Here is a 13,856-nt window from a genome sequence, read left to right on the forward strand (position 1 = left end):
ACAGGTTAAATGGCTTGGCCTCCCCAGACACAGCCTGGGCTCCTCTGTTGCCTTGGAGACAGTCACCAGGGCACCTAGCTTTCCCACCTGAGCAAGTTCGCGCCCTCTTAGGGCTCAGACAGGCCGACACTGCCCCCCTGTGACCAGATATATGATGACACTTGGGTTCACAGACAAAACCTTGGAGACCAACACTGGCCCTTTGTGATACAGATTGGGGAAACTGAGGCCCAGAGAGATAGAGGGACTAGCCTGAAGTCCCACAGGGAATCCAGAAAGGGCCAGGATGGGATGCAGGACTTATGTCCCTTATACAACATCAAGTTTCCTTTAGGGGGCCAAGCTGGTGGGAACAAAAAACACACAACGAAAGAACTGTGGTTGGAAACTGGTCGGTGGGATCAACAGAAACCAGGTGTTCAGGGTGGAAAAGTACCAGACGTTAGGCTTAATAGAAACAAAGTGGCTTCTCCCTCTGAAGCCACATTCTTTTGACATCTATTTCCGAAGGATTCTCTGGACCCAGCCCTAGGCAGGGACACTGCTGGGGACAAGGAAGTAACCATGACAGCTTGGGCCCTGTCCTCACAGAGCTCACTGTCCAGTGGAGAACACAGACTTTTCACAAGAAAGTGGACAGGGCTGGACAAGGGGGCCCCAGGGAGCTACAGGAGCCCAGATCAGGTGTCTGACCCAGCTTGAAGGTCAGGGAGGGCTTCCTGGAGGAGGGGGCTTCTGATCTGAGTCTTCAAATGGGAAGAGGAGTTAGCCAGGAGAAGGGAGCCAGGCAGAAAGAAAACCAAGTCTGGAAATGTGCATGATTATGACATATTTGGGGAGGGTGTCTGGTTTCAGGTACGAAGACAAGGCTGGGGAAGAGGCTGGAGGTGAGTAGGATCCAAACCCCAAAGGCCTTATAAACTACAGTAGGAGGCTTGGCTGTCATTTTTGGTGACCCGGGGAACTATGGAGCATTCTGAATGAGGGGAGTTCCTGGAGGTAGAGCTTGTGGAAGGAAGAGGGAGAGGATGGGATGGGGTGTGAGTTGTGGCTGTCAAAACTGGCAAGAAATGGATCGTGCAGGGTCTTGGAGGACGTGGGGAGGAATCTGAGCTTCATTCCAAAGACACTGGGGAGCCAGAGCGGTTCCTCTAGGGGCTTAGTGAAGGCAAGAGTGTTGCGTGAAATTGTGGGTGTGAGATGATTGTCGTGGAGGCCATGAGTCTATAGAAAGCCAGTAATTAGATCAGAAAAAGTAGTGAAAGGGGAGTAAAACCATAATGGTAGCAATAACAGTGATGATCATCACAATGATGATGATGATGAAGACATAGTGAGTGTCAGGCAACTTTGAAGTCCATTTCCGGTATAAATTCATGTAACTAATGTATGCCGAGTATCTGGGTTGGAGCTTGATCATTTTACACTTTGTTCAACCAATGCCTCTTGATTCCTCATGTGAGCACGAAGCTGTTTGAAATGCTGATGGCAAAGGACGGTTCTCGCTTCCTTAGGGGATGACTCATGAACCATCTTGCACTTAGAGGTGCTTTTGTGTTTCCTTCAACCTCCCTTTCTCGATGGAAAGTTCTTTGCAAGCTGGACTTGATTTTGAACATCTTCGAATCCCTCCCAGGCACTGGAAGGGGCCTTCAACAACAGTTGGTTGGAACAATGACAGTTACAGTGGACATGTGCAGGCCCGTGAACAGCATAAGGCATAACCTGAATCTTGTAGTCATCACAGCCTTCCCTTGGGGCAGGTCTGATTATTACTCCTGTTTCTCCGATAGACATCCAGAGAGGTTAGGACACTGATTTGAGATCACACAGTGGATCCAGGGTTTGACAGCAAAGAGTTGACTCCAGAACCACAGGCATACTGGTGAGGCTCCCTCTATATGGGAGAGGCTGGAGAAGTAGGCAGAGGCCAGAGGCTACACATACTGGAATGCAGATTTCGGGAGTGTGAGCCTGGGTCTGACCTCAATGGGAAGCCCAGGCAAGATTTGGAGCAGGGCAGGGAAAAGCCCAGGAGAAGGAGTGATAGCAGCCCCCTCCCTCCTAAGAGTGTGTCCTCCCTGCTCTGACCACAGCCATGTCTCAGTGTGGTCAATTAGGGATGTGTTCAGCAACAAACAACAGAAAACTCAACCATCAGTGGCTTAAGCACACTACAGTTTACTTTTCTCACAGAACAAAAAATCTGTAGGAGGCAATAAAGAGTTAGCAGCAGCTCAGTAATGTCATTAAAAACCCAGGCGCCTTCTTTATGTCTTTCCCATTCTTAGCTGTTGCCCTCATGGTTGCAAAATGGCTGCTGCACCTCCAGGTATCAATCCACATTCCAGGCAGGAAGAAAGAGGAAGCAGGGAAACAGGAAGGGGTAGAGGGCTGTAGCATTTGAGTTTCCAGTTCTAGTCTCCATTTCCATTTCACTTGGGATTGCAGCCAAAACCTCATTCTTTGAGCTGCAAGATGCAGAATGAAGAAACCTCACAAACCACTTAGAGCATTTACAAATTCAAGCATTTATTTCTTTAACAAGCCAATGGCTAAGTGAGCTAGAAAAGTGAGAAAGGGATATATGACCTGAATCCCCATATCCATCAGTCTTTCTCTGCCTGCCCCACCACCAGCTGTCCTCTGCTCCCTGACATTCCAAGGAGCCATTGGGTGGGACTGTGGGAAGTGGCTTCAGGATTTGGTATGACTTGCTCTGAGTGGCTGGTCAGGGGTTACAATGCTTCTTATCAGCATCCTTCCAGATGTAATGCTTGGCACGCTCAAGAATGTTCTTTGCTTCTCATTCAGTGCTTTATGCTTATCAGTTTCAGGTGAGGTAGACAAAATAATTCATTTGCACTTCACTGCAGGTCAAAAGTGGGTCAAATTTGGTCACGGGAGGTGACACAAACAAGGATGAGGCATAAAAGTTCTAAAACACATTCATAACACAGTACCCATATCAGAAAAGCTAGAACTTTCTGGAAACCCTCTGTTTCAAACCCTCTGTTTCTGTCTCATTGCCAGACTGGGTCACATGGCCACTGCTGCAAGGGGTTCTGGGAATTCAAGTATTTAAATAGCTGAGGACATAACTGCTGCTAGCTGCACGGAATTCTGGGACAGTCAGTATTTTTATCTGAGGACAAGGCTGCTGCTAGCCTCAAGGGATTCTGGGAAAGTGACTAATGTTAGCTGGGTATGTGGTTCTCTCTAGATTCAGGGGATTCTGGGAAACTGAGCACCTTTAGCTGAGCATGTGGCTACTGTTAGCTGCAGTGAATCAGAAGAAGTGAATATTTCTAGCTGCAGACGTGGTTGTCAGTAGCTGCAAAGGCTTCTGGGAAAAGGTATATTTTTAGCTAGGGGTTTGGCCACCCCTAGCAGAAGAGATTCTGAGAAACTGGATATATTTAGCTGGGCACATGGCCCCCTCTAGCTTCAAATGATTCTGGGAAAGGGAATACTTTTCCCAGGGCCATACATTCTCCTAGCTGCAAAGGATTCTGGGAAAGTAATGTGTCTGATGACACAGCTGTCTGGCAGTTGAACAAAACAGGGGCTCTGGAGGTGAGGAAGGAGGCATGGGTGTGTGCACCAGCTGGGTGATGTGCCCACAGGGGACGAGGAGGAGGAGGAGGACGGGTCCCGGGAGGAGCGGCTCCCATCGTGCTTTGACTACGTCATGCACTTCCTGACGGTGTTCTGGAAGGTGCTGTTCGCCTGCGTGCCCCCCACCGAGTACTGCCACGGCTGGGCCTGCTTCGGCGTCTGCATCCTGGTCATCGGCCTGCTCACCGCCCTCATTGGGGACCTCGCCTCCCACTTTGGCTGCACCGTTGGCCTCAAGGACTCTGTCAATGCCGTAGTCTTCGTGGCCCTGGGCACCTCCATCCCTGGTAACCCCTGGGGAGACCACTTGTTGGGGTAGAGCTAAGGGATGGGAGATAGTAGAAACCAGGTAATGGATTCCACAGAGAGGAAATGGCAGGACGTTGAAGTGACAGTTGATGGGAGTGGGGCCCCAGAGCAATAAGGGGGGGACTTCCTAGAAACAAGTCCGTGGAGTCCATAGAAAATATTAATTTCCCCTTCCCTCCCCCACTGCTAAGAAACCAGGTGGAAGATTCCATACACCTCTGTTGGTGGGCATGGCAGGAACCAGGGCAATGAATCTCAAAGCTTTAACTAAGACGAAGGGCAGAGTAGAAACCAGATGTTGGAGGAGATACCACAGAAATAAGACAATGAGTCCTCAGGGACTACAGTCTATGTCCCACTGAAACACAAGGGCTGTGATCCCATCTTCCCAAAAAATCTGGGAGGGGCCCTTTGAAATCAGGTAGCTGAGACTAGAATCCCTACAGGCAGGAGACTACCAGACACCTTTCTTTTTCACGTCGATGTGTTTGCCAGTCAGGTGGTGGCGCTGTAGGCCCAGCCAGCAGGTGGTGGCGCTGTAGACAGCAGCCATTGGTGAATGGTTCTGAGGTCTGCCCTCCAGACCAGAGACTGGCCATCTTAGCTAGATGCTCAGGAACAGGTAGAGGCCATAGTGGCCAGGCTGTCTGCTGGACAGAAACCAATGGGGGAACTGATGGGAAAGCGATGCTGTCGTTGGGGCCTGCCATTCATTTTGTCCAGTCGGGTGGCAAGGGGATGACTGGGCCTGAAGCAACACCTGCAGTGGGTTCATGGGAGACAGAGAATGATTCCCCCTGAAGGCAGGCAGCAAGTCCCTTAGAAAGTAAGCAGCAGGCCCCCATAGAATACTGACAGTGGGTTCCACAAAAACCAGGTAATATGTCCCACAGAAAACAGACTGAGTCCCACAGAAAGCAGGCAACAAGTCCCACAGATAGCAGGCAGCAGACTCCATAGAATATAGGCAGAATAGAAATGGGGTGGGGGTGGGCGCTATAGAGTCACTAAACCAGGGGATGGATTCCACATAGAGAATGTGGCAAGGCATTGAGGAGACAGGTGATGGGAGGGGGTCACGTAGAAATAAAGTGGGGACCTAGAAACTGAAGTGGGTTCCATAGAAAGCAGGCTGAGTCCCAAAGAAAGCAGGCAGTGGGGTCCATAGAAAGAGCGGCTGAGCTCCCAAGAGTGGATCCTGTGCGATGCAGGCTCGTTTCACAGAAAACAGGCAGCTGGTCCCGTAGAAAGCAGGCATCGGGATGGTGACCGACTTTGCCTCCTGGGTGGGGTCGAGGCCACGGAGCTACAGGAGTGGGAGGAGAGGCGTGAGGGACACTGGGGTGGGGAGTCTGGGTCCTCGGGCCAGTGGGGTGCTTGCTGTTGGGCCTTCTGGAAAGCAGGCGACGGGCCGGGCGGATGCCGTCGCCCCTGGGGGACCCGCGGAGTCCCTCTGACCCGCAGTGTCGCTGTCCCCCCCCCCCAGACACGTTCGCCAGCAAGGTGGCCGCGCTGCAGGACCAGTGCGCCGACGCGTCCATCGGCAACGTGACGGGCTCCAACGCCGTGAACGTCTTCCTGGGCCTGGGCGTGGCCTGGTCGGTGGCCGCCGTGTACTGGGCGGTGCAGGGCCGCCCGTTCGAGGTGCGCACCGGCACGCTGGCCTTCTCCGTCACGCTCTTCACCGTCTTCGCCTTCGTGGGCATCGCCGTGCTGCTGTACCGGCGCCGGCCGCACATCGGCGGCGAGCTGGGCGGCCCGCGCGGCCCCAAGCTGGCCACCACGGCGCTCTTCCTGGGCCTCTGGTTCCTCTACATCCTCTTCGCCAGCCTCGAGGCTTACTGCCACATCCGGGGCTTCTAGGGCCCTGCCCCGGGACTCGGCCTCCCCCTCGAGACCGCTGCATCCGCGCTGGACTGCGTCTCCCTTGTCCTCCAGAGATTCAGCCTCCTCTCCTGGGACTCGGCCTCTCTTACTCCCAGGAAGCGATCGCCCCAGGTCTTAGGTCCCCATTAACAGCCTCCTCCCTCACCCTTGGGAGCCTCCCCAGCTCCTCCTGCGAAGAACAGCCCCTGCAGTTATCTGCAACTCCAGCCCATCCCTGTTAGTTACCGGCTCTGTTACCTGGGGAGATTTCCACCTCGAGGCCCCTCCCTCCCCGCCAGAGAACCCTCCCCCATCCATGACTCTACAGAATCCCCCATCTCTCTCCCCCATAGTCCCCCTTCCTCCAGAGGACCCGGTCTTCTGCAGACCTGTGTCCCCGGGCCTCAGAACTTAGTCCTCCCTGGGGAACCCTTAAAGGAGGCTGATTCATCCCAGAATGTGACAGATCTCAGCCCTTCCCTCAACCCTCAGGGAGCTTTGTCAGCCTGGGGGGATGGTTGGGGGAGGAGCAGATGGGGGCACATAGGTGGGACACATCTTCCCTGATTTCTCCACTCAGGCCCTTGGGAGGACGCTAATTCTTGAGGCTTGGAGAAAGGAGGGGAGAAGCTTGGGGGTTCAGAGGTGGAGGAGGCACATCTTGGACCTGTAACTTCTCACATTCCAGCGCCCCCAGTGCCTCCACTACCTCTGAGAGCCCAGCCATGCCTTGGAGGGGAGGACCTGTGTGTGTACATAGCGTGTTTGGGGGAGGGGGGACGCGGGAGGGTGCATGACTTGGGGAAAGGGGGGTGACAGACTTTCCTTTTGAGAGGGCAGCAGGTTCCCCCAGCCAAGACTTGGCTGTGGGGAGGAGGCCAGGAATCAAAGGGAGTCCAGCCAATCTCCCCTGAGAATCTTGAAGGCTCATTTTGCCCTCAGTGCCAGCCAATCCGGGCAGGATCCTCGAAGAGGAGACCGAGGGTCCCAGAGGACCAATGCTACAAGCCAGCAAATGCTGCCACATCTCTGCCTGATGGGGAGCAGGGGTTGGTGGGAGGGTGGGACTGGGGCCAGGGGATCTGGGTGGGTATTTTTATCTTTGAAGGCCACCCATCTGTTGGTAGGCCATCCGCATTTTCTTACTGTTGCTGTCTCCTGCCCAAAGGACACACTTGGGGTGTGAGGAGTGCTGCCCACTTCTTGGGACCCTGAGGAAGACCCTGCAACCCCCATAACACCCTGCTTCCCACAGGTTTTTAAAGTCCTGTCGTCCTGTTGTGCATCAGTCCCAACATTGCAGACCTGTTACCCACTCCCCTTCTCCACTCCTGGCTCATCAGCACCAGTCGCTGTCTCTTTTCTTTGTGATTTCTGTACAAGTTGCCATAAAACTTTGAAATTCTGCCTGAAAAACAGCCTTCACGTAGGAAGTTGGGATTCAGGAGGAGGAAGCTAATGAGGTCTTTGATTGAGATTTGGGCAACTGTGAAATAGACCAAAGAATCTGGGTTCTTCCATGCTCCTCCGTCCTCTGCAGAAGACACCCACAAGCACCAATCACGCTAAAGGTCCGCCCCGAACTTCCCCTAGCCACGCCCCCACGCAGTACCCAGGAGCGTCACTAGCCACGCCCCCACAGGGCCAGTAGTTTCCTAGCCACGCCCCCGCTGGTCCAGAAACTTCGCTAGCCACGGCCCCATCCATCACCCAGGAGGTTCCCTCAGCCACAAACTATTCCTCGACATTGTGTGTCCTGGGAACACAGAAGAAGAGGACCCTAGCTTGAGCAGGAGCGTTAGGGTTGATGGCGGTTTCCTAAAGAAAACAGGTAACTTTCTCAGAATCTGGAAATTTGAAGAGGTGTGTCTGTGTGTGTGTGTGTGTGTGTGTGTGTGTGTGGATAAAGGGCACAGCCTGTGTAAAGGTGTGCAGCCTTCAGAGTTAATGACTTTCTTGTAGTCCTGCAAGTGTTTGAGTGCTGCAAGCAAGAAGGAAGTGTGGGCACAAGTGGAGTGGGGAGTGGATCTGGGAGGGGTGGGCAAAGTGGAGAATTTCCAGCACAGAGAGTGAGGTCCCTCCTGGGCTTGGGGAGTGAAGGGTGGGTAAGTCGGAACAGGTTTGGAGGGTATGCTGGATTCAGGTGAGTACATGCTGAACATGAGATGCCTATGGGCCATCCAGAGGAAACATCAAGGAGGGGACACATCCAGGGGACACTTGGAGCTCAGGAGAGGAAGCTGCACTTAAGAGAGGTTTAGGATTTATTGGCAGTGAAGTGTCACCAAGTCACAGGAGGCGGCGGGGATGCCCAGGAATGGATGGTGCCTTGAGGAGCCCCAACATCTAAGGGGAACATGGAAGATGGGAGACCTGTTGACAGAGAGGTAGGTGGGAAGCCAGGAGACTAGGGTACCTGAAGCTGAAAGAAGTTTCCAGAACGAGGGCACGATCTACAGGGCCAAAGGCTGTGGAAGGGTACAGGAAGATGAGGACTAAGAGACTACCCTTGGATTTAGGCTCTGACAGAGCAGCTGGAGGGAGGGTGTGGGGGCAGAAGTCAGACAGATCTAGAGTAAGGAGGGCGTGGAAGTTGGGGAACCAGTCAGGGCATGGAGACCATGCTTTGCAGAATCGTGAGAAGAAGGGAGTTCCTAGAGGAAGCCGTGGGGCATGAGAGGGCTTTTCCTGCAAGATGGGGAGATGTGTGGAGCAGGAGGACACTGAACGCAAGGGCCTAGCACGGCAATCCGGGACTGAAGCTTGTGAGAGCAGTGCTGCCGGCAGAGGACAGTTCGGGAGCACCTATGATGCCGGCCCCTTGTGGGGCTCCCCTGGGCACAGCCTCAGTCCACTGCCAGTCCTTGGAGTCACCCCTCTTCTACCGGTGGGGAAACTGAGGCTCAGCGAGGCAAAGCAACTTGCCCAAAGTCTCCCAGCAAGGAAAGGCAGCGATATAGGAAGATGAAGTTCAGAGTGGGGCAAGGACACTTCTATTTACCCAATGTGAACAAGGAGAAGGGGTGTAGAGGCAGGGCAAGGAGTGAGTCTGGGGTCAAGGAGAGGAGGAAGATCTCGACTTCAAAGAGGGGTGTCACCAGAGCTTGGGATGTGGAACATTCCAGAAGTGCCTTCATCCCACCCCAAAGGCCATGATTCTCACCTGGATGCAAGGAGTTCCAACGGTCTCAGCTTGGGAGCAATTTGAACCCTTTGTCATGGGAGACAACACAGCATAGCGATTTACTTCCTCAGGGCTTCAGTTCCCTCATCTGGAAAATGGGAATAATAATAATAATGACAAATAGTACCTGCTTCACAGAATTATTGTATTAAATATATACTTTTTAAAGAATAATAACTGGCACAGAGTAAGAGCTCAATAGATGGAAATAGTTACACTTTCCAGGTATTCCCAGCTGACTTGCTCACTTACACACCCGCGCGCGCCCCACAATGGCCGTTCTAGAACATCAGCCTCAGAAGGACAGAGAAATGCAGGTGCCCCATGAACCTGCTTTGCCACCCAAGTCCCAGTTGCTAAGTCACCAAACCCAGAGGAGAAGGAATGGAAGGAGGTAGGGGGCAGTATTCCTTCCTCTCCCTCCAGACCCTGAGATGCTTTCATTCACTTTTTCCATTGTATGCTTGCCCTGTATCTGGCGCTGTGCAGGGACACTGCAGTGACCAAAATGTCTCTGGGCCCCACTCTCCCCGGGCTCACACTACAGTGGGGGACACATGCCAAACAGGGTGCTAAAGGTGCTGGTAATCACACTGGGACTTGTGAGGACAAGGACTCTGTAGCAAGACGCAGCAGAGCCCCAGTGGCGCTGCACTGGGTGACTGAGGGGAGCGTAGAAGGGGATATTTATTAGCCAGGCTGTGCAGACAAGGGACGGCGGGGCCGCCTGGCGCTAGCAGAGGCGGGAGCTGTTACCCTCCACCAGCCTGCGGGGCAAAAGAAGGAAGTGACTTCGGGAACCTGGAGAGGGTGGCTGTATGTAAGCCATTGGAACAGATTTCTAATCATGTTTTTATTAGTAGCAGTTAGATACAGGTTTCAGTGTGAATAACAGGGATCCAAATAATAGTGGTTTAAATAAGGTAAGAGCTTATTTCTCTTGTGTAACAGTTCACAACTGGTGTGGCAACTCTATTTCAGGAGGGGAAAAAAAAAAACCCCAGGCTGCTCCTGCCTTGTGACTCTGGCACAGCTAGACTATGACCCTCATCTGTTTGGTCCAAGATGGTGCACCGCATGGCACCAGCCTCCAACCAGAAGAATGGAGAGTGGAGGAGAGGTCCAGGATCCACCATCCTCTGGAAGGCTTTGACCCAGGAGCTCCACAGATTGCTTCCTTCTGCATCTCAGTGCCCAGACCTGAATCACCAGGCCACGTTTAGCTGCAAGAGGAGCTGGAAAAAATGTTTTCATTCTGAGTTACCATGCTAAAAATCTTAAGAGGATTTTTAAGGAAAAGTGGGAGATTGGATGTTGAAGGACAATGAACAGTCTTTTCTGCAGAAAGGTTTGAGGAAACTCACCAAGTTGATGCTCAGAAAACCAATCAGATTATGGGTACTCGATGAAATCACCACTGAAATTAATGCTAAAGAGCCCCCAGATTCTCTGCATCACCTGTTCCGAGATAAAGGTCCTCAGCTGAATCCTCTAAACTTCCCCAAACTCTGAAACCCATGTTTCTTCTGCTTCATCTTTCTAACAATCCCCCAAAGTCCTTAGCTTGTTTCCTTCAAATAAATCTTCAGCCTAAGACCTCCCTCTACTCCCCCAATTTCCTCACCCGCTTTTCCCCGACACCCCAAGCATTCTGTTCTGGGTTATCTGTTGCTACATAACAGAACACCCAAAACTCACTGGCTTAAAATGACATCTCTCGTGGTTTCGTGGTTGACTTCAGTTCACTTAGGCTCTATGAGTTGACTCAAGATCACCATCAGCTGTCAGATGAGGCTACAGTTATCTGAAGGCAACTCACTAACTCCTAAGATAACTCACGCACGTGGCTGAGAGCTGATGCTGGCTGTTGGCTGAAAGCTTAGCTGGGGCCGGTGATGGGAGCCCGTGGTTTCCTGACAATTTGCATTTCTCTCTTTTTTGCATCTTGTCTGTGCACTGTTCTCTACCTCCATCTCTCTCTTTCCTAAGATCTCTGTCTCTTTTTGACCCTGCTTCCTCCATTTCCTTAATTACACCTCTCTCTCTATCTGCTTTGCTCTCTCAAGCTGTATCTTCATTCCCTCTCTCTTTGTCTTTCAAGTCCCTTCTCCCACCCTACCCTTGTGTTTGTGTCTCTGTGTATCACTTAGCTACTGCTGAATTAGAAACCACCCTGAAACTTGGTGGCTTAAAGCAATGGCTTTAACAAATCTATGTGTTGGTAAGTGTGTTGGCTGAGGTCACTGTGTGGCTGCATTCATCTTGGAGCTTGGTGGGAGCTGGGATGTGCAAAGTGCCCTTATTAGTGGCTGGCAGTGGGCACTGTCCGTGGGCTGGGCCACTTCACTTCTCACTGTAACCCCCTTCCTGCCCTAGTTGGCTAGACCAACACCTTTGCTGCATGGTGCCTGGCTCCCAAGAGAGCCAGCATGGAAGCTGTAAGGCATATTCTGTGGGTCAAAGCAAGTGACAAGATTCAAGGGGCAGGGTAATAAACACCACCTCTTGGTGGGTGGAGAGTGTGCATAGAAGGAGAGGAGGAATGGTTGGTGGCTATTTCTGGTGTGACAACAGAGGACTATAGCGGGTATGATTAAGTTAAGGATCTTGAGGTGGGGAGATGGTCCTGGATCATTTTGGATCATGTGGATCCTGATAAGAGGGATGCAGAGGGGGATTGTACTACCCACAGGGGAGGCCATGAGAAGACAAGGCAGGGATTCAAAGACGCTGGCCTTGAAGATTGGAGCGATGTGGCCACAAGCCAAGGAATGCTGCCCCCAGAGAAGGAAGAGAAGAGGAAGTGATTCTCCCCTGGGGGCTCTGGAGAGATTGGAGCCCTGCTGCCACCTTGATTGAGGCCCATTGGGACTGATTGTGGACCTTCAGCTCTCAGAACTGTGAGAGAATAAATCTGTGTTGTTTTAAGCCACTGAGTTTGTGCTAATTTGTCACAGCGGCCACAGGAAACTAGTATACCATCTTGAGAGCTAATTCATCACTGATGCTTGTCTCTTAGTTTCTTTGTGTCACTACATCTTAAACTCTTTTTGTTAATGTGGTAAAATACTCATAACATAAAATGTACCATCTTAACATTTTCAACTGCATAATTCGGTGGCATTTGGTCCATTCACAGTGTTGTGCAACCACCATCACTATCTAGTTCCAGACTTTTATCATCAGCCCGAAAGGAAGCCCCGAACCCATTAGCAGTCAGTCCCCATTCAGCCCCCACCTCTGCCCCAGGCAGCCACTAATCTACTTCCTGTCTCTGTGGATTTGCTGAGTCTACATATTTCACCAAAATGGAATCCTACAATATGTGATCTTTTGTGTCTGACTTCTTTCATTCAGTGTAAGGTTTTCAAGGTCCTTATCCATCCTATGGATGGATAGCATAGATCAGTACTTCATTCCTTTTATGGATAAGTAATATTCCACTGGAGGAAAGTGCAACATTTTGCTCATCCATTCATCTGTTGAAGGATGCTATGTCTTGCACTCTGCATCTTTTTTATTTCTTTTCCATGTCTCATATGGTCATAGCATTTTTGGTTTGGGAAGTATATTAGTGAGAGTCCCCCAGAGAAATGGAACCAATAGGATGGATGGATAGATAGATAGATAGATAGATAGATAGATAGATAGATAGTAAAGGATTTATTTTTAAAGAATTGGCTTATGTGATTGTGGGGGCTGGCAAGACCAAAATCTGCAGGGCAAGCCAGCAGGCTGGGGACCCAGGAAAGCACTGAGGTTGCAGCTCAAGTCGGAAGGCAGTCTGGAAGCAGAATTCCCTCTTTCTCAGGGAATCTTATTCTTTTATGTCCTTAAACTGATTGGGTGAGGCCCACCCACATTATGGAGGTAATCAGCTTTACTCCAAGTCAGCTGATTTAAATGTAAATCTCCTCTGAAAAAAACCTTCGCAGCAATATCTAAGCTGGTGTTTGACCAAACATCCAGGCACTATAGCCTGGCCACGTGGGCGTATACAATTAACCATCATGGGGTGGGGAGGTCCCTTCTCCCCTCGTTCTCCCTTTCTGCCCATCCACCTTGTCCCCGCTTGGCCTCTGTCTGAAGGTTGGGCTCCAGAGAAGCCAGCCCCAGGAAAGGATGGGAGGCAAGTGGCTTGTTTACGAGGTGATCCCAGGAAACACCAGCGGGCAGATGGGGAAGGAAACCACCAAGGGGCGTGTTGATGAGCAGGTCACTCTCTCGTGCAATGAGGTCCACAGGGGACTCTGCAGAACTCTTTTTGGGTGTCCAGTCTGAGGCTGAAGAAATTGGGGTGTTTATTCACTAACTCTTGGCTGCTGATGGGGAGGGCTGCTTCCAAGAGTTGACCACCCCTACCTTGGTCGGACGGCGCATTCAGTGGAGGTGGGGGTGCACTCAACACAGGCGCCGGCGTGGGGATGCTGTTGGGTCATAGAGGTATGAATGGGGCATCCACAGCTCACAGGGCCTCACCGCCTCCCTCTTCCAGTGGGAAAATACATGGACACCAACAGGGGAGGCATAACTGTGCCCAGGCCTCCCCCTGCCACAGCCCCACGCCCCCAGCTGCCTTCTCCGCACCTCCATGCACACAGCTTCTGGTCCCTCCAGGGAACAGGGAAGGGTTTGCTCCTGGCACGTCCACTGCATCCTGCTATCCTCCTGAGGACTGAAGTTAGACTCCAGGGAGGACTTCCAGGGACTTAGGGCTTGGTGCTGGGAAAAGGGATAGGCTTCCCAGGCCACCAGAGCCTCGATCCTCAGCGCCTCCCAGGGCACTCGCCCTCTTGCTCCTCCTCCCCCAACCCCCGCCTTCTCCCTGCAATTTTCTCCCCCTGAGGTGGAGGGAAGGAAATGTCAAGGATGATGGATT

At 51.9% G+C, this 13,856-nt stretch overlaps 1 protein-coding gene and 1 long non-coding RNA gene across 4 annotated transcripts in view; both read left to right on the forward strand.

Moving 5' to 3' along the window:
- The window catches only part of SLC8A2 (solute carrier family 8 member A2), a 30,304-nt gene extending 22,872 nt beyond the window's left edge, over positions 1–7,432 (forward strand). For 2 of the 3 annotated variants that reach the window (XM_072968755.1, XM_072968754.1), the window contains 2 exons: positions 3,627–3,905; positions 5,414–6,104. In XM_072968755.1, coding sequence (XP_072824856.1) covers positions 3,627–3,905; positions 5,414–5,790 — 656 coding nt within the window. In that variant the 3' untranslated portion in view covers positions 5,791–6,104. Of the gene's footprint in view, positions 1–3,626; positions 3,906–5,413 lie in introns of all 3 variants that reach the window. The other variant, XM_072968753.1, reaches the window with a different exon arrangement.
- Positions 7,433–7,483: 51 nt separating this feature from the next.
- LOC140698418 (uncharacterized) lies at positions 7,484–11,905 on the forward strand. The gene is made up of 2 exons (XR_012076201.1): positions 7,484–7,624; positions 9,959–11,905. It is a non-coding gene; the product is annotated as an uncharacterized lncRNA (long non-coding RNA).
- Positions 11,906–13,856: the final 1,951 nt, after the last annotated feature.

Source organism: Vicugna pacos, chromosome 9, assembly GCF_048564905.1.
Source record: "Vicugna pacos chromosome 9, VicPac4, whole genome shotgun sequence".
In the NCBI taxonomy this organism is placed as follows: domain Eukaryota; kingdom Metazoa; phylum Chordata; class Mammalia; order Artiodactyla; family Camelidae; genus Vicugna; species Vicugna pacos.